Source organism: Drosophila arizonae, chromosome X (assembly GCF_054131065.1).
Source record: "Drosophila arizonae isolate 15081-1271.41 chromosome X, UAZ_ARI_1.0, whole genome shotgun sequence".
Taxonomy (NCBI): domain Eukaryota; kingdom Metazoa; phylum Arthropoda; class Insecta; order Diptera; family Drosophilidae; genus Drosophila; species Drosophila arizonae.
Genome location: NC_142927.1, coordinates 12,830,779 through 12,849,883, shown reverse-complemented (window position 1 = coordinate 12,849,883; position 19,105 = coordinate 12,830,779). Strand labels below are relative to the sequence as shown.

The 19,105-nt window shown below is 42.8% G+C and overlaps 1 protein-coding gene across 12 annotated transcripts in view; it reads left to right on the top strand.

The window, feature by feature from the left end:
- The window catches only part of rg (A kinase anchor protein rugose), a 119,511-nt gene extending 101,678 nt beyond the window's left edge, over window positions 1-17,833 (top strand). For 6 of the 12 annotated variants that reach the window (XM_089474854.1, XM_089474858.1, XM_089474859.1 and 3 more), the window contains 8 exons: window positions 2,588-2,697; window positions 3,060-3,245; window positions 9,040-11,959; window positions 12,073-12,246; window positions 12,381-12,644; window positions 12,759-12,955; window positions 13,085-13,236; window positions 13,387-17,833. In XM_089474854.1, coding sequence (XP_089330980.1) covers window positions 2,588-2,697; window positions 3,060-3,245; window positions 9,040-11,959; window positions 12,073-12,246; window positions 12,381-12,644; window positions 12,759-12,955; window positions 13,085-13,236; window positions 13,387-13,477 — 4,094 coding nt within the window. In that variant the 3' untranslated portion in view covers window positions 13,478-17,833. The remainder of the gene's footprint in view (window positions 1-2,587; window positions 2,698-3,059; window positions 3,246-9,039; window positions 11,960-12,072; window positions 12,247-12,380; window positions 12,645-12,758; window positions 12,956-13,084; window positions 13,237-13,386) is intronic. The other 6 variants (XM_089474860.1, XM_089474861.1, XM_018016383.2 and 3 more) reach the window with 1 other exon arrangement.
- The last annotated feature ends 1,272 nt before the right edge of the window (window positions 17,834-19,105 follow it).

Here is a 19,105-nt window from a genome sequence, read left to right as displayed (position 1 = left end):
TGTGTGAGGTCATGTAGCAAAATGCTATCCATTTATGCTTTTAAAAAGTGCAATCTATCTTTGTTACTAGACATAACAGACACACACACACAAACACATAGACAACACACACACACACACACACACACACAGGCACACACACATGCAGTGCAGCCACAATGACAGCCTTATTTTTGACACTTGGTCCTGTTAGCGCTTGGGAATTTAGGCGAATAAAGGGCGTACGACCCATGGCAGGAGGCGTGGCTGGGGGCTGGGAGGGCTGGCTGGCTGCCCAGCGGCTTTTACTCGTCATTTTCGTGTGCTGTCAGCACAATTTTCATTTCATTTATCTTCATTTTGCGCACCGCATAGAGCCAGCTGACAGCACGAAGAAGTTGAGTCTAATTCGTTAATTTTCCATACCATAAAAATGAATTAACGGTATTTTCAGCATTCATTATTATTTTCGTAGACGGGCGTAAAATATTGGGCCATAAAACGGAGCGAACGACATGCGGCACGCGTGCATTGCTCTCCTGGTCTTCTTCTTCTCTTTCCTATTTTTTATTGCTGCCTGGACACACACACATACACACACACACACATATACACAGAGAGCATTTTTTAATGGCAGCGACAAAAATGTAAATTAGTCGCAAAAAATAAAGGCAGGCAAACGAATATAAATTTTGTGACTGAGAACGAGAAAGGGAGAGAGAGAGACAGGACGAGGGCGAGAGTGAGAGCGGAGGAGCGGGTGGCAGGGGGACAAGGGCAGTTGTAAGAGCCGATAACACGTTTGCAATGTTGAAACAAAAGTAATTTGTGGCCTGCACATAATTCTCGTTGACTCTCTCTCTCTCACTCACTCTCTGTGTGTGTGTGCGTGTGTGTGTGTGTGAAAAATCGCCACACTGGGAAATAATTGCAAATGAAGCAAGCGAGAGTGTGAGCCGTGTGGCGACAGGCGAAAAAGTGTAGCATACTTAAGAGCGCCGGGCATAAATCTCAATTAAGACATTAAGCAACACTGAAAAGCAGTTTTGGACAATGCACGGTCAGTGCTAACCGCAGTCCAGGCAATTCGCTAATGAGTCGGCTAAAGGCCGCACCTGCAAATAGCTTTCGTATCTCCCGATTGCATTATGCATCCATGAGACTCATTCGAGCAGCTGCTGCCACTGCAACTGCAACTGCAACTGCGGCTGCAACTGCGGCGGCAATTCACTGGTCGAACAAAAGCCGTAAGCCCCGGCTATGGCACTCTTAAAACCTTACAAATAACAAAATTACCAGCCAGCAGGAGGTGCCTGAGCTGGGCAGGGGCAGCAATGTGAATTAGGAATTCAAATGCACAGCAGCAGCTGCGTCCACAATGCAGAGGATATAAGCGTGAGAGTGTGGGAGGAGAGGGAGAGGGAGAGGGAGTGGCACAGATTGAGCTAGCAGATTAGTTTGCAGCACTTTAGATGCCATAAAGAAAAAAAAAAAAAAAAAGTACCGAATGCTGTTGAAAGCAGTTGCTAACTATTAAGCTATGCATATTCGCTTTGCCTCTCGCCCCTCCCCCTCTCACTATCTCTCTCTCTCTCTCTCTGTTTGTTTCTCATTTTGGCCAGCTTGTGTCCTTGTGTGTGTGTGTGTGTGTGTGTGTGTGTGTGTGTGCTTAGGTATGCAAATTTGAGCTCTTGAACATCAACTACATGCAGTCAAAGCCATTTGACTAATTAATGCAAAACTCAAACAATTTCCACACCTCAAAAGTGTCAGGCAACTAGAATATTGTTCTCTCTCACCCTCACGCTCTGTCTCTATCTCACTCTGCCACTCAAATACTATAATAAATTGTCAACTTTGCCAACGTCCATTAGAGTGTCGGCACTCTGAGTGAGGCCGAGGCTTTACCCTTTAGTCCAATGCATTAAATTGGATTCATTTGCTGAGATTTTCTCATTGCTTTAATAAAAATATGCCCAATCTCTGCCGGTTGACAGGCACTTTGACAGCAGCTGTCAGGCTTAACATGTTGCTATTGTGTGTCTGAGACAATTGTCTAGTTCTAATGGGTTTTAACAGGTCACCAAAGACAGTTGCTCTTATGCAGCTGTCGAGCTATAGCACCCACTCGATCTGCTGTCGATCTGGCAACACTGTGAGGTGTTGACAGTTAAACTGCTTGTCAAAGGTCAAATATCAAATTGGAAACTGATATTTCTACATGGAATTCAAACTCCCTTCTATCGCCTCGAGCTCTTGTTTCTACTTCTACGTATACTATATATCATAGCTTAATGTATTTAGCCGATATTTTGTTGGTATTTCTTTCGTTTTTAGTTCTGTGTGCTCGTCCAGTGCTGTGGCACAGTTCGATTGATGTAACTGTTAGAGAACTTGCCGTATATGAATAGCCTAAACACACAAATATTATTACTCTTGTTTTTGTGCCTAAATATATCAAACGTAATGAATATCTACATGAATTATGAATTATGCTTTCTATCTAGACTCTATTTATATATATTGATATATATGTGTATAAATACCCATATATCTGCATTCGCATGCAACTCGTATTAATCCGGCTCTCGTCTTCTTTCTGGTACAGGCGGCCGTCAGATTCAGGACAGCGACTACGAAATTATCGTCGTCGATGAGAACAATCCGTCGGTGCTCGCTGACAACGACTCGCACTCGAGCGGACCGCCCTCCATAAAGGTGAGTGAACAGATTCATGGTGCTAGGCGTGAGTGTGTGTGTGCGTGCGTGAGTGTGTGTGCGTGATATCAAAGGGGCTATGGATTATGCAGCTGGGGCCGGAGCAAGCTCAAGTTTCTAGTCTTAAGATTGATTTCTTCAGTTCACTTTGCATGACGAATGAAATCTTTTCAACTATGAATCAATTGGATGTGTATGGCTGAGTGTATGTTTAGCTTAGTTTTAAATTGTAGCTAGCTTTAATATAAGGAAAAGAACCAAAAAAAAAAAATCGAAGCAGTGAAGCCAATTCATTTGCATGTTTTTCTTATCGAAATCAAAACACTAAAACGATGCAAATCAATCAATACAAAATGTCACAGGCTCATAACAATAATAACAACAACAACAACAAGAACAACAACAATAACAACAACAACACTAAGACAACAACCGCAACAACAACTACAACAACAACAACAACTGTAAAATCAACCAAAGATTCAATTAAAATTCAACAACAACCATTGTCACCTCCCAAGCCAATGGTTCCACAAAAATTACCAAAGGTAAAAGTAAAATCATAAAAAAAAAAAAAAAAACATACTGCAACAGTTTGACAATAACAACAACAACAATTGAAGTCAACTCACCTCACACACATTCACACACACACACACACACTTACGTACAAAGAAACGCATTTCGTGCCGCTGTCACTCACCTAAAGACTCTCACATTTTATTGCACTCGAAATATATACTAAAAATACCAAAAATACCAATTTCAAATCGGTTTACCGAGCTCTGAAGTAGGGCCTTGCAGTAGAACAGCAAAAAAGTCTTTGGAATCTATTTAATTTATTAAGTCAGAAGGAGAAACCACAATTCAGGGACGAGGGCAAATGAAAAGAAAGAAATTCAAAGGAAAGCAAGAAAGAGCAGGAGAGAGCGGAAGAGAGAGGGAGAGAGAGAGAGAGATATAGAAGCGTTGTTGAAAATTTGATATAAACGAAAAGCAATTACCTCTTCAAGTTAAGTGAAGCATGCCCAAAGAAGCAGCTCAATTAAGTAGCTAGTTGAGAAAAGTTGTAAAGGGATAAGCAAAACAATAAGTTACACAGCTGATCCCAGCGGCCATTTGAGTATAAAGAGAAGCGAGCTCAACGTCGAGTAAGAAACAAAAGTATTAAGGCATAATTCGTGCTGAGGCAACAAATGAAAAATACAAAATTGGAGCGAGCCAACAAAGAGCAAAGGAGACGCAGACAAGGCAAGGCGTGGCGAGGCAGGCAGGACGGGCAGCCGGACAGAGTAGAGTAATAAGAGTAGTAAACATAATTAATTGTGAAGTGAAAAGCGTAGTGAATCGAGCAGCGTAGTTAAGTGCAAGCCAGGCCAAGGTATTACTCAACACTGGACGGAGCAAACAGCCGAGGCGAAGGCGAAGGCGTAATAAGCAAATTGCCATCAAAGCAAGAAGCATTGCTCGAAAAGCAAAAGGCGCCTGCAAATTACAGAAAAGCGAGAAGCGCAGTTAAGTGTAGAGCCAGGCTGGGTGTAGAGTAGGCTGGGCATGCACCTAGTACGAAGCAAAGCAAGCGACAGCTGCAAGCTGCACTTGAGGAAAGCAGAGAAAAATCAAGTAGAGCGAGAAGCATCAATAATGACAGAGCCTGTTAAAAAGCGCAATCAAGTGTGGATCAAAGCAGTAGACAAATCGTCGATTGGCAAATCAAACGGAGATCAAGTGAGAGAAAACAGAAGCTTCAAATTATGCAAAGTGAGAAATAGTCAAAGCATTTCAGCAGAGAGAAGCAAAGTTGGGTTTAAGTTAAGTAAAGCGAGAAGCATCAATAATGACAAAGGCTGTTGAAAAGCGCAATTAACAGAGATCAAGTGAGAGAAAACAGAAGCTTCAAATTATGCAAAGTAAGAAATAGTAAAAGAATTTCAGAAGAGAGAAGCAAAGTTAAGTTTAAGTTAAGTAAAAGCGTCATCAAAAAGCATTAATAATGACAAAGGCTGTTAAAAAGCGCAATTAACAGAGATATAGTGAGAGAAAGCAGAAGCTTCAAATTATGCAAAGTAAGAAATAGTAAATTATCAACAGAAGCTCAGCAGAGAGAAGCAAAGTTAAGCTTAAAGATAGTCTATTGCCTTCAAGGTAGTCACTAGCAAAAAAAAAAGACAACTAAAGAAACGAAAAGTTAGGCAGCATGAAAAATACCAAAATAATCTATGGAGAGAGAATCAAAGATAAGTTTAAAGCAAGTCTATAGAGAGGGCATTCACTTGCAACGTAAAGACAGCTAAAAAGAATCGAAAAGTCGAGTAAGAAGCTTATATAATATCAGAGTAATCTATGGAGAGAGAAGCGTAGATAAGTTGAAATCAGGCTAGATAGCATTCACTAGCAAAGCAAAGACAGCTAAGAAGAATCGAAAAGTCGAGTAAAAGGCATATATAATATCAAAGTAATCTTTGAAGAGAGAAGCGTAGATAAGTTCTAAGGAAAACTATAGAGACGACTTTAATCAGCAAAGTAAAGACAGCTAAAAGGAACCGAAAAGTTAAGCTAGAAGTATACTTGAGTCATCTATGGAGAGAGAAGCGAAGATAAGTTAAAAGCAAGCGAGAGGGCATTTAATACAAAGCAAAGACTGCTATAAGCTTCACTTAAGGACACTTGAGCTAAAATCGAAACATGAGTAATACCAAAAGAAGAAGAATTCAGAGGGAAGCTAAAAGCGAGAAGCGAGCAGTGAGAAGTGAGAAGTGAGAAGTGAGAAGCGTAGCCATCCAGGCAGAGTATACTAATGCCTTCTGAAGCAGAGAAAAGGCAAGAACGACAAACTAAACATAGCTGGTTGCATTGAGTGAAAGCCATTTAATTAGAGAGAAGCAGGAGGCACTTAATGGACATTTGCGTTGCCCAATCAGTATTTGAACACATTTGCAAATAGTAGCTATAATATGATTTATATATACATATTTGTGAATACATATAAATAGCAGATATAATTTGGTTTAGCTTTCCATATATATTTGTGAATATATAAATTGCTATGCAAATAATTGCACGATTAAAACTCTCTGCAAGGCTGCTATAGGCCGGAATCCGATACACCCACACCCACACACACACACATAGGCACACACACACACTCACATGAATACACACAAGTATATAATTGAAAAGTTCATAACGTTTGTTGACATTTCGTGTGTTAATTAGTGCACAGGCCACGCCCACAGAGCCAAAACACACACACACAGCGTACACAGAGACCACTCTCGGCACAGAGCACACAAATCATGTGAAATTTATTTAACTTTTGTTTCTCTTTTTCATATCGCTTTTGTTCGATTCGTATTCGTGTGGACGAAACATGTTTTTCACTATTTTTAAATCGATTTTTCATATTGCTTTCACCTCGCACTCTCTCCCTCTCTCTCTCTCGTTCTTGCTCTGCCTCTGTCACTCTTAATGCCGTGTTTGTTTGCCAATTTGTAATTTAATTTCTTTACTTTTGTGGCCTAACCAAATGTGACATTGCATAATTGCAAAGGCAGAGGTAGGGGCAGAGGCAGAGGCAGAGGCAGAGGCAGAGGTAGAGGCAGCAGCATTGACTAACTGAGCCGAGCTGAGCCGTGCGCATTAATGCAATCAATATTGCAGCAATGAGCCAATGCAATCAATTAACCAGCACAATGCAACATTTGCCCTCCGCGTGCTCCTCGGCCCGCTTCGCTATCTATGGGACTTACAGCTGGCCACACAAGCAATTCTTAATTCCCTCTGCCGCAGCTGATAAACTCCCTAAATGAACTTTAAGGCGTTGCAGATAATTCGAGCTGGCATGCCACAACTGATGCAGCATTCAGCCCTTCTCTCTCTCTCTCTCTTTTTTCTCTCTATCTTAAGCCAAGCTAATTAGCTTGGGATTTTACTGGCTTTTGCTAGTCGAGAGAGAAACTTGAAGCTCTAAAGTCAATCAAGCATGAACTCAACATTCTATTTATATAAGCAAAATGACTATATACGAGAAATAACGAGATAGTTGTTATATAACTGTTAACTTGCTTCTGTACGAAGCTAAAGAAGGCGTGGCATATCGTGGGCATATCAAGTCCATCAATCTGTCTGTCTGTTTGTCAGTCTCCCTCTTGCCTCGCTTACCTCGTTACCTCTTACACTCCTTAAGAGCCACAAATATCAAATATTTTATATTCATATTACATCCTTATTATATATTCTAAACTAGAACTTTATGCTGCGTTTATATAAAGAACTATATACTCTTTCTGAGTTCTCTTGAAAACAAAGGCTATAACTTTAATGTCGAATTGCAAAGCGGGAGTTATTTTACAGGGCATCTATAGGGTCGCGCATACCCCTTTTTATTCTTTCTTTATTTTCGTTGAGATTTGCTAAAAAAGAAAAATGGAATACAAATTGAATTGCAATTAAATGCAATCAATATATCATTAGGCTATCTCAGCGTAAGTCCGCGCCTACACACACACACACACACACACACACTCTCTCTCTCACTCACACACACACAGTTACAGCACTCCAGTTCGATTTGGCTGCGTGCGCCACGTGATTTGTTGTGTGTCTCATGGATTTGTTTGTATGTGTCTTGTGATTTATATATGTTAATGTCCATGTATATGGTATGCAATTAGTGTTACAAACTAGAGTAAGAGCACACACACACACACGCACGCACACAGCTTTCATTGTGCGGCAGTCACGACGTGCCGTCTTCCGGTTTTGGGTTCTTAATGAACTGCTTGCATTATTAATATAGCAAATCCTGCTCTGCTCTCGCTGTACTCCACGCACACACATGCGAACAGTTAATCATGTAGCTCACACACACACACATGTTTGATGTCATCTGTGTGTATTCAATTTTGGGCCAAACAAAAGGCGATTGATTTTAGTTGCTGCACAAACATTCAAGCAGGATATTGCAGCATATTGCGTAGGCGCAACAGCTGTCACACACACACACACACGCACACACACACATATGGAAACAGCTGTGTTAACACCTACTCAGCCCATTTCTGCTCAGCATTTGTGTTTGACAGTTGACATTTGTCAAACGCTTTAACAAATTCTGCCATATGACTATCCGTTCCATAACCTGCCTTCCGTCCTGTCTGTCCGCCGTGTCCATTCTGGGTAATGCTTTTCGGATGAGCTGAGTTACGTAATGGCGAAATTTGTTTAAGCGCCAGCACAGTGAGCGAAAGAGATGGGTAGAGCGTGGGAGCAGGAGAGCGATAGAGTGCTCTGGATTGCCTTTTATGCAAATCACAGTCAAACAGGGACTGAATGTAGCGGGTAGCTGAGAGAGGGGAAACCGGAGAGAGGGATGGTGGGGGTGGAGTAGGGGTAGGGGTAGTTTTCTATATAGAGAGATCTGTAGATAACATTTTGTGCGTGGCGTTGACAAATGCATGTGTTGACAAGAGCATGCAGAGGACGTGGCTGGTCAACAGGATTCGGGCGGAGGATGAGCTTTGCTTAGCGCACTGGAGATTTGATTTATTGTTCAGGGTGCATAATTAATGTGCAAACGATACCGAAAGCGAACGCATACACACGCACACATGCACAGCACACACACACAGAGATACACACAGGGATACTCACTGACACAGCACAGCAGCAAATTAAGGGGACGAAAGTCCAGTAATCGATAACTATCGTTAGCTAAGTCGTCAAACTGAAATGATAAATACCGGTAACTGAGTAATCGAATACGAAAGAAAACTATCGTTAGTCGATAGGCAACTGCAAGTGATAATCTAAAGCATCGATGTTGCAGATTGCGAGTTTACTTTGGTTGTGTAATCGATAAATGCAACTTATCGACTATCGAAGTCTCTAAGAGTGTAGACTGTAGACTAACTTTGACTACTACTGTAGACAGTCATCACATATATATCTATATGCATGGCTCTGTCACCAATCGAATTGATTACAGCAATGTATCGACTATCGATATCATATAGCTTTGATTACCACTAAAGAGTGCCATTATTTACATATCTATATACACGCTATTAGTTCTGTCACTAATACGATGTTAGCTCGTCACTCGAATAGCCTATCGTTTATCGATAGCAGCACTATCGATAGCTATGCAGCACCAGCTATGCAATGTTTCACATTCAATGCACCCACCCACTGCCCACCTCACCCACCCCAGCACCATTTTATTGTCCACTGTTTTCGTTATGTCGAGCCCACACAAAACAAAACGCTTCAGCTTTGGCTCTCACTCCTGCTTAATATATTGAAATGTATTCGTTGTTCCCATGTAATCCTTGAACCGTTTAGAGCGTGGACTCGGATGTGGTGTCGCTGAACATGAACTCGACGGAGAACGAGGTGCCCGAGGTGGAGTCCTCCAGCGATATTTTGGCCGACGATCACAAGCCGAGCAACTCGAACGACGAGAGCTGGACCGATGTGAATCTGAATGAGGACGCCGCCGTGCAGGCGGCAGCCAGTGCAGGACTCGTTGTCGGCCTGGTGGATGCTAGCGACAGTGGCAAGCATGACCAGCACCAGCAGCAGCAACAACAGCAACAGCAACAGCAGCAACAGCAGCAGCAGCAGCAACAGGGCGTCTCACGACTGGGCATGGTCGTGGGCAGTGAGCGCGGCGATAAGCCCGATTCGGAGATATCGGTGGTGCGTGTGCCGGACGGCTATGGTGTGGGTGGTGCTGGCATTGCCGCTGGCGGTGCTGGTAGTGCGAACACCGTGCCTGGCGCACAGCAGCCCCAGCAGCAGCAGCGCACGCGACCCGATGAGCTGCCCATGAAGCCGCCGGCGCTGGTTGCCCAGCTGCCGCTGACGACGCCGTCGCGCGAGGCGAGCCTCACGCAGAAGCTGGAGATAGCGCTGGGTCCAGTGTGTCCGCTGCTGCGCGAAATCATGGTGGACTTTGCGCCCTTCCTCTCCAAGACGCTGGTCGGCTCGCACGGTCAGGAGCTGCTGATGGAGGGCAAGGGTCTGACCACGTTCAAGAACTCGCACTCCGTCGTCGAGCTGGTCATGCTGCTCTGCTCGCAGGAGTGGCAGAACAGCCTGCAGAAGCACGCCGGCCTCGCCTTCATTGAGCTGATCAACGAGGGCCGGCTGCTCTCGCACGCCATGAAGGATCACATTGTGCGCGTGGCCAACGAGGCTGAGTTCATACTGAACCGCATGCGCGCCGACGATGTGCTCAAACACGCCGACTTCGAGTCGCAGTGCGCCCAGACGCTGCTCGAGCGGCGCGAGGAGGAGCGCATGTGCGACCACCTGATCACAGCCGCACGCCGTCGCGACAATGTCATCGCCAGCCGACTCCTAGAGAAGGTGCGCAACATAATGTGCAATCGGCATGGCGCCTGGGGCGATGCCAACGGCATTGGCTCCATCACCAGCTCGCTGACGGCGACCGTGGGCCCGCTGGCGAAGACCACCTACTGGAAGCTGGACGCCTGGGAGGACGACGCACGTCGCCGCAAGCGCATGGTGCAGAACCCGCGCGGCTCTTCGCATCCGCAGGCCACGCTGAAGGCGGCGCTGGAGAACGGCGCCCCGGAGGACGCCATCCTGCAGACGCGGGACGAGTTCCACACACAGATTGCGGTGTCCCGGGCGCACCCCTCGTCGCAGCACAACAGCGAGCTGCTGGACGACGCCGAGCTGCTCATCGAGGATCGTGAGCTCGATCTGGATCTAACCGGGCCCGTCAACATCAGCACCAAGGCGCGCCTGATAGCACCGGGCCTGGTAGCGCCCGGCACCGTCTCGATCACCAGCACCGAGATGTTCTTTGAGGTGGACGAGGATCACCCGGAGTTCCACAAGATCGACGCCGAGGTGCTCAAGTACTGTGACCATCTCCATGGCAAATGGTACTTCTCCGAGGTGCGGGCCATCTTCTCGCGCCGCTACCTGCTGCAGAACGTGGCCCTGGAGATCTTCTTGGCCAGCCGCACCTCCATCCTGTTCGCCTTTCCCGACCAGCACACCGTCAAGAAGGTGATCAAGGCGCTGCCACGCGTCGGCGTGGGCATCAAGTACGGCATACCGCAGACTCGGCGCGCCTCGATGATGTCGCCGCGCCAGCTGATGCGCAACTCGAACATGACACAGAAATGGCAGCGTCGCGAGATCTCCAACTTTGAGTACTTGATGTTCCTCAACACGATCGCCGGCCGCACGTACAACGATCTGAACCAGTACCCGATCTTTCCCTGGGTGCTCACCAACTACGACTCCAAGGATCTGGACCTCAGCCTGCCCTCCAACTACCGGGATCTGTCGAAGCCAATTGGCGCACTGAATCCGTCGCGTCGCGCCTACTTCGAGGAGCGCTACGAGAGCTGGGACAGCGACACGATTCCGCCCTTCCACTACGGCACCCACTACTCGACCGCCGCATTCACTCTCAACTGGCTGGTGCGCGTGGAGCCATTCACGTCCATGTTCCTGGCACTGCAGGGCGGCAAATTCGACTATCCGGATCGACTGTTCTCGTCCGTTTCGCTCAGCTGGAAGAACTGCCAGCGCGATACGTCCGATGTGAAGGAGCTGATACCCGAATGGTATTTCCTGCCGGAGATGTTCTACAATGCGTCCGGCTATCGGCTGGGACATCGGGAGGATGGCGCCCTGGTGGACGATATCGAGCTACCCCCCTGGGCCAAGACCCCCGAGGAGTTTGTGCGCATCAATCGCATGGCTCTCGAATCGGAGTTCGTGTCCTGCCAGCTGCACCAGTGGATCGATCTGATATTCGGCTACAAGCAGCGCGGACCCGAGGCGATCCGGGCCACCAACGTGTTCTACTATCTCACCTATGAGGGCAGCGTCGATCTGGACGGCGTGCACGATCCGGTGATGCGCGAGGCAGTCGAGAATCAAATACGCAACTTTGGCCAAACGCCCAGCCAGCTGCTGATGGAGCCGCATCCACCGCGCAGCTCGGCCATGCACCTGTCGCCCATGATGTTCAGTGCCATGCCCGAGGATCTGTGCCAGATGCTCAAGTTCTATCAAAATTCGCCCATCATACACATCTCGGCCAACACGTATCCGCAGCTATCGCTGCCGTCCGTCGTCACGGTGACCGCTGGCCATCAGTTTGCGGTGAATCGCTGGAACTGCAACTACACCGCATCCGTCCAGAGTCCAAGCTACGCTGAGTCGCCGCAATCGCCGGGCTCCAATCAGCCGCTGACCATTGATCCAGTGCTGAGTAAGTAGAGCTAAGTTAACTGCTTGCACTTGGATTCTATTGACTCCGTTTCCCTTTCCCTCTCTCTCTCTCTCTCTCTCTCTCTCTCTCTCTCTCTCTCTCCCTCTTTCCAGCTGTGCATGGCACCAACAACAATAGCCATGCGGTGAGCCGTCGCCATTTGGGCGACAACTTTAGCCAAATGCTTAAGATTCGCTCGAACTGCTTTGTGACCACCGTGGACAGTCGCTTCCTCATTGCCTGCGGCTTCTGGGACAACAGTTTTCGAGTGTTTGCAACTGAGACAGGTGAGTGCCCTCTCTCTCTCACTCTCACTCTCTTACCCAACCCCTATTGGTGGCGTGAGTGAAGTGTCGCTCTATCCATGAGCCCCTACCGAGATAGCACCCTGTACCGTTCCTTGTATCTGTCGTCTTTCTAGCGAAAATCGTGCAAATCGTCTTCGGGCACTTCGGCGTCGTCACGTGCATGGCCCGCAGCGAGTGCAACATTACGTCGGACTGCTACATAGCGTCCGGCTCGGCGGACTGCACCGTGCTGCTCTGGCACTGGAATGCCCGTACCCAGAGCATTGTCGGCGAGGGAGACGTGCCCACGCCTCGTGCCACGCTCACGGGTCACGAGCAGGCAGTCACCTCGGTGGTCATCAGCGCTGAGCTCGGACTGGTTGTGTCGGGCTCAACGAGTAAGTTCCATCCGCTGTCAGCTTTGGCCTAGACTAACATGCGATCTCTCCCTCCCCCTCCCTCCCTCTCTCTCTCTCTCTCTGTCTCTCGTCCTTTCGCCTTTTGCTTGCTAGACGGTCCCGTTTTGATACACACAACCTTTGGCGACTTGTTGCGCTCGCTGGACCCGCCCGTCGACTTCCACTCGCCGGAGCTGATAACCATGTCGCGCGAGGGCTTCATAGTCATCAACTATGACAAGGGCAACGTCGCGGCCTACACCATCAATGGCAAGAAGCTGCGCCACGAGACACACAACGACAATCTGCAGGTGAGTCCCACGCCCACTCAGCTGAATCTCTGGGTACTAAATTGATCGGCCTTTACCTCTCTCTCTATCTCTCTTCATCTCTCTCTCTCTCTCTCTCTCTCCATCTCTCTCTCTCTCTCTCTGTTATAGTGCATGCTGCTCTCGCGCGATGGCGAGTATCTGATGACCGCCGGAGATCGCGGCATTGTCGAGGTGTGGCGCACCTTCAACCTGGCGCCGCTCTATGCCTTCCCCGCCTGCAATGCGGGCATACGCTCGCTGGCCCTCACTCATGATCAGAAGTAAGTACTCGAAGGCAGGCCTTTGGGGTATAACCACTCATAACTGATTAATATGTTATACTATCTCTCTCTCTCTCTCTCTCTCTCTCTCTCTCTCATTGTCTACTTCTCTGTTTCTTTTTTTCCATATCTCCCTCTCTCTCTCTATAGATATTTGCTCGCTGGCCTGTCAACTGGTTCCATCATTGTGTTCCACATTGACTTCAATCGCTGGCATCATGAGTATCAGCAGCGCTACTAAGCCACGCCCACACAGCCCCTCAGACCTACAAGAACAGCTGAATCAAAAGGAAATAGAAATGGACATGGAAATGAAAATGAAAATGGAGAGAGCATGCGTGCTTGGGCAGGCAAGTGAAGTATGGTGGAAAGAGAACGCAACGATGTATTTACGTGCAGAAAGAGAGAGGAGATACGAGTATTTGTTTGTTTGTTTGTATTTTGATTTTCGGTTTTCGATCGATAGACATTTACAATTCTAGGCTAGTAAGCAAACGAAACTATATATTTTTTTTGTCTAGTATTACTTAACGTATAGCATATATTACCTAGTATGTTGGTGTGAGCCAGTCAAAAACACATTTTTTTACTAGTTATACGGCGTCTAGTTGATTAAGTTACAGCAATGACACAAGCGGATGGCTAACACAAAAACACAACAAAAATATTGAGAAAACACAACAAGCAATCGGCTTAAGTTGAGTAGTTTTAATAAGTATGACAAAAATCTATAAAAAAAATACAAAAAAAAAAAAAATAATAATATAAAATGACAAGTTAGTGTTTATAAAACGCAATAAGCAGTTAAGAAAACTTAAAAAAAAAAATAAATAAATAAATAAATTAAAAAATATAATAATATAAAATAACTTACTGAAAAAAATTGAAATAATAAGAACAATAATGATAATGTAGCAAAAGTTCTCACAAAAATGAATAGACACAAAATCAAAGCAAGAGGAACGCTTGAAAGTGAAACGAACCGAAAGGAAATGAAATGAAATGAGACGAGGTGAAGTGTGAAACAAGTGAAGATGAAACAACATGAAAACTAACAAACGAAGAAACCAAGTGGCCAAATGTATGAACCAGACAAAAGAGAGATAGAAAGAGAGAGAGAGAAAGAAGAAGCGAACAACAGTAGCGAGAAGCCAATTTTTTAAATACTTATACATATACACATATATATATATATAAATATATATATATATTTACATGCATACATGCAATGCTTCAACAAACATGCTTGAGCTAGTGACGTCACAACGGGCACTGCGAACGAAGTCACAAGAGAAACTGCTGATAGAGGACAAATGCCTAGGCAATAGATGCGAAGCGAGAAGCGGGCAAGAAGTTCGCGATATTTTAGTAATACAAAATCGAAAACGAGAAATCAACTAGTTCAAGATTAAAACTAACTCAAAATGATAAACTCAAGCTAAAGAAAGAAAGAAAAAGAAAAAAAAAAACACAACTAAACATTTATCAACACTGCTAAAAGCTAATTATAAATACTTAACAAAATACAAATATTGAATACGCAACTTAGCTGAGCTGGCCAAGGATAAAACAAAAAGATTACGCATACGCCACGTAGCCACAGCACATAAAACACACACACACACACACACACACACACACACACACACACACACACACAAATGAGAAACCCTTGAAATTGTTTCATTCTCCTTTTTGCCATTTTACAACACTTTTTATTGCGTCCAAGCGAGCTATGTATTTTGTTTGCTTAAAGAAAACAGAAAAAACCAACCTTAACCTTCCTTGAAACCTTCAACACATTCGTCCAACTTATATATATATATATAGACATGTATGATTCTTGATTAGCTTTTATTATTCATACATATACATATATACATTATCTTATGTATATGAAATACTTATGGTTGTCTGAAAGACACGCAACGCCCAGCTCGAAACTGGCAACTGGAGATCCAAATTGAAATGAGCTACAGCCTACACTGAGAGAAATTTCCAGTTACATTTTTAGTCCCGATTCGTTGCAATTAAATATATTTTTTTCTTTCAACAAAAAAATAAATTAATTTAAAAAAAAAAATCCATCCAAGTCGACATTTGCACTTAAAAAAGATATTTAGATTTGTACATACATCTAGTTACACACATACATATATGCATATGCATGCATACATACAAATATATGATATGATATGATATGGTAAATACATGAGCGAGCTCTGTGTAGACAGCTAAATGAACATTCGGTTGTAATAATGGCCCCGCCCTCCGCCCTCCACGAACCTCCCCACTTTCCTCACCCAGCACGCTCGAAACGGCCACAATCAAAGTATAAAAATGAAAATAAAAAAAATATATATATTACAAAATAAACTAAAAAATTATACAAAAAAAAATAATAATAATAAATAAATAAATAAATAAATAAAATACTTATGAGAATGCTAACCAAATGATAAGCCCACGAAATTCTAGATGTTTGTTGTGTTGTGTAGTAACAAAAAATAAAAAATAAAATTAAATTAAAGAATAAAACTAAAGTAAAAAAATTAAATAATAATATTAAAAATATATATATTAAATGAAAGTATATTTTTAATTCAAATTTAATTGTACTTTTTTTTTGTTTTTGTTTTTTTTTTTATTGATACAATCTTAAACTTATCAACTGACTAATGCATCCATCCAAAATTTTATGTACTTAAAGTTGAACTTTAATGCAGCTCAAAATGCTTGCGAAACATTTAATAACAATAATGCAAATTAATTATGCTAATTAATTGATATATAATTACAAATTCGAAACGTATTTCTGATTGTTTTTTTTTTTTTTTTTTTTTTTTTAATTAAGTATGAGTATGATTAAGTGTGTGTGCGTGTACGTGGGTGTGTGTGGGTGTGTGTCTGTGTGTGTATGTAATTTATGTTAATTAGTTGCTGCGTTCCCTTTCACTTCTAACAACAAAAACGAAAAAAATCTATAAAATATGCAAATTTGTGAAACATTGTTTCGATTTGTGTTCGTTATGTACATAATTTGAGGGGGGAGACAATTCAGCTCTTAAATAAATACGAAATGCAATTAATTACTAATTATTGAACACACAGTTTGAGTTCTCTCAGTCGAAGGAGCATCAATATAAATACTATTAGTGACATAAATGTTGTACATAAACTGAAATACGCTAGCTTAAAGAAAAAAATAAAAATGAATCAGTGTGTACTTAATTTTTAATTTAAAAATTAATAAAATTTACGTTCGATTACACAAGAAGCCTAAACAAAAACGAAGAAGAAGAAGAAGTAACTAAGCAGCCAAAATATGCAAGATTAATTAATTAAAGCTATAACAAAGCAGAATTTACATGAAGAATTAAACTTAAAAAATATGAGACAAATATATATATGAATATTTTTTTTTTTATATAATACGATAGCTATTAAAATATTAACAAAAAAAAAAAATAAAAAAAAAAAAAAAACAGCAGCAAATGAATAAATTTAAATGCATTAAAAAGACAAAGAGAAGTGAAGTAAAAGCAAAACAATTTTTAATTAAAGCAGTTTTTATAGAATTAAGTAAAAAAAAAATAAAAAAATAAAAAAAATAATATATATATACAGAGTATGGCATACAGCATAAAAATCGTAGAAAAATAAATAAATAAATTGCAAAAGATTTAAAAGTAAAAACTTACAAATAATTATGAAAATAAATGAAAATACATACATGTTTTTATTAAACAACAAATGGCTGACAATTTTAAATTTATATGAGCAAAAGATGAAGAGGAAAAGCAACTTTAAAAATTATATATAGAAATTTAAGCATTTATTCATGCACGAGTAAATTTATTTTATTTCGATATTTGTATAATTCATACACACACACATACACACAGGCTGAAATTTTTTACATAAATATAGCTGAGAAAATTGAAATAAAATAATAATAAAAAATGCAAAGCGAAATACACGCTCACACACACACACACACACACACACACACACACATACAGATCAATTGATGGCGCTTTTGAATGCAAGAAAAATTTAATAAAACAAATAAATAAAAATTGAATTAAAAATGATAAATATTATAATGTTAATTAGCAACTAAACATGAAATACAAACAACACTAATACACACACACACACACATAGAAAACAGCTCACATATGCTTAAAGTGAAGCTAAAGCTGCAAATTAATGTTCATTATTATGGCTAAAAGTATATTTTTTTTCTATGCAAAAGCTACAAATTGATAAAAATAAAATTTAAAAAAACACACACACACACACATAAAAATAAAATACAAATTAAAATAATTATAAAATTTATGCATATTGATATACGCTACGATTCTAAACTAAAATTAAAAGCGCATGAAGAAGGGATAATTGAAAGTCAAAAAGTTGCATAAGGAGAAAACCTTAACGATTAAAATTAAATAAATTAAATTTAAATTAAGGCAAAAACAAAACAAGAAAACAAAAACAAAAGACATTTAACAAGCAAGTGAGCAAGCATTAAAACCAACAACAACAACAAATTATTATGTTCAATAAAGAAAACAAAGAAATCTTACACGAATCATAATCGAGTTTTCATTTCCTTCTCTCCCAGCCTGTTTGCTTTCAGCTCAAAGGTGGGTAAATGTTTGCCTTGGCCGTCTTTGATCTGCAGCTGAGGCGCCCCGGGTTCAATTGCAACAACTGCTGCCCAGGCAATGGGCCAAGCAATTTAACAGCCACGCCCCAACGCCCACTCAGCCAACACTCGGCGCCCATTAAGTGCGCTCCAATTGCAGTCAAAGGCCGAACTCTGGCAAGCGTAGTCGACCCACAGATGCCCTGCACAAGGCGGCCAATACAGATGTATAATATGCACACATATGCCACTCTCTCCATGTTCATAGACCTCTATGACCGCGCTCTATATCGAGTTACTTCTTTTGAGAGGCAACAGCAGCAGCTATCAAATAAAGACAAATCTCCGATTTGGACAAATCTCCCATTCGAGTATGCAAATAAGCGCGCAGTCAACTTGAGTAATACCTCCAAGGACAGACACTATTGGTGTACATATACATATACATATATACATACATTTCTCTTGATAATTTCAGCATTGAACCACAGGACGTATACGTAATATGAATAGCAGCATCAAGTATACGCCGTGTTAAGCACTTAAGCGGCTGATGAGGCATTTAAATGTAGCTAAAGCTGGCTTTGCCTTTAGAGCGGGCTCGAGAGCTGTTCCCGGTAGAGCATCAATTAAGCAGGCGTAGTCGATAGACAGCTATGCAGTACTCTCCAGAGATGCATATCAAATATATACGCAAATATAATTATATCCATCCAATCATTAAAACGTCAATATTTTCGCTGATTGGCCGTGGCCACAGTAATGCCATATGCCCATACGGCGTATACTTGATAGCAGTCTCCGGAGCAGCATCAAGTATACGCCCCGTGCAGCACTTAGCCAGTTGACGCTCAGACAGCAAGAAGTTAACAGTTTTCGCATTGACCAGCTGTCCAAATGCGCGACATGCACAAAGCGCAGCAGCAGTTGCAGCAGATGCAGCAGCAGCAACAACAACGACAACAACGACAGCAATAAGGAAAATGTCGCAATTGCTGGGGTGGGGCAGCCCACTTGAGGCTATGAGCACAGCCTTGGCGCTTGTCGTCAAAAGTCATATCTGTGTGCATATTATGCGACTGGCGCGCGGCGCGCGGTGCGCTGCGCTGTGTGTTTTCTGGAGCGTGTAATATCCGCTTCCTGCATTTCCGGTTAGCGCTTTTTCCATCGCGTATACGTAATATTTCCACAAGACGGCGACGATGGCGACGCCGG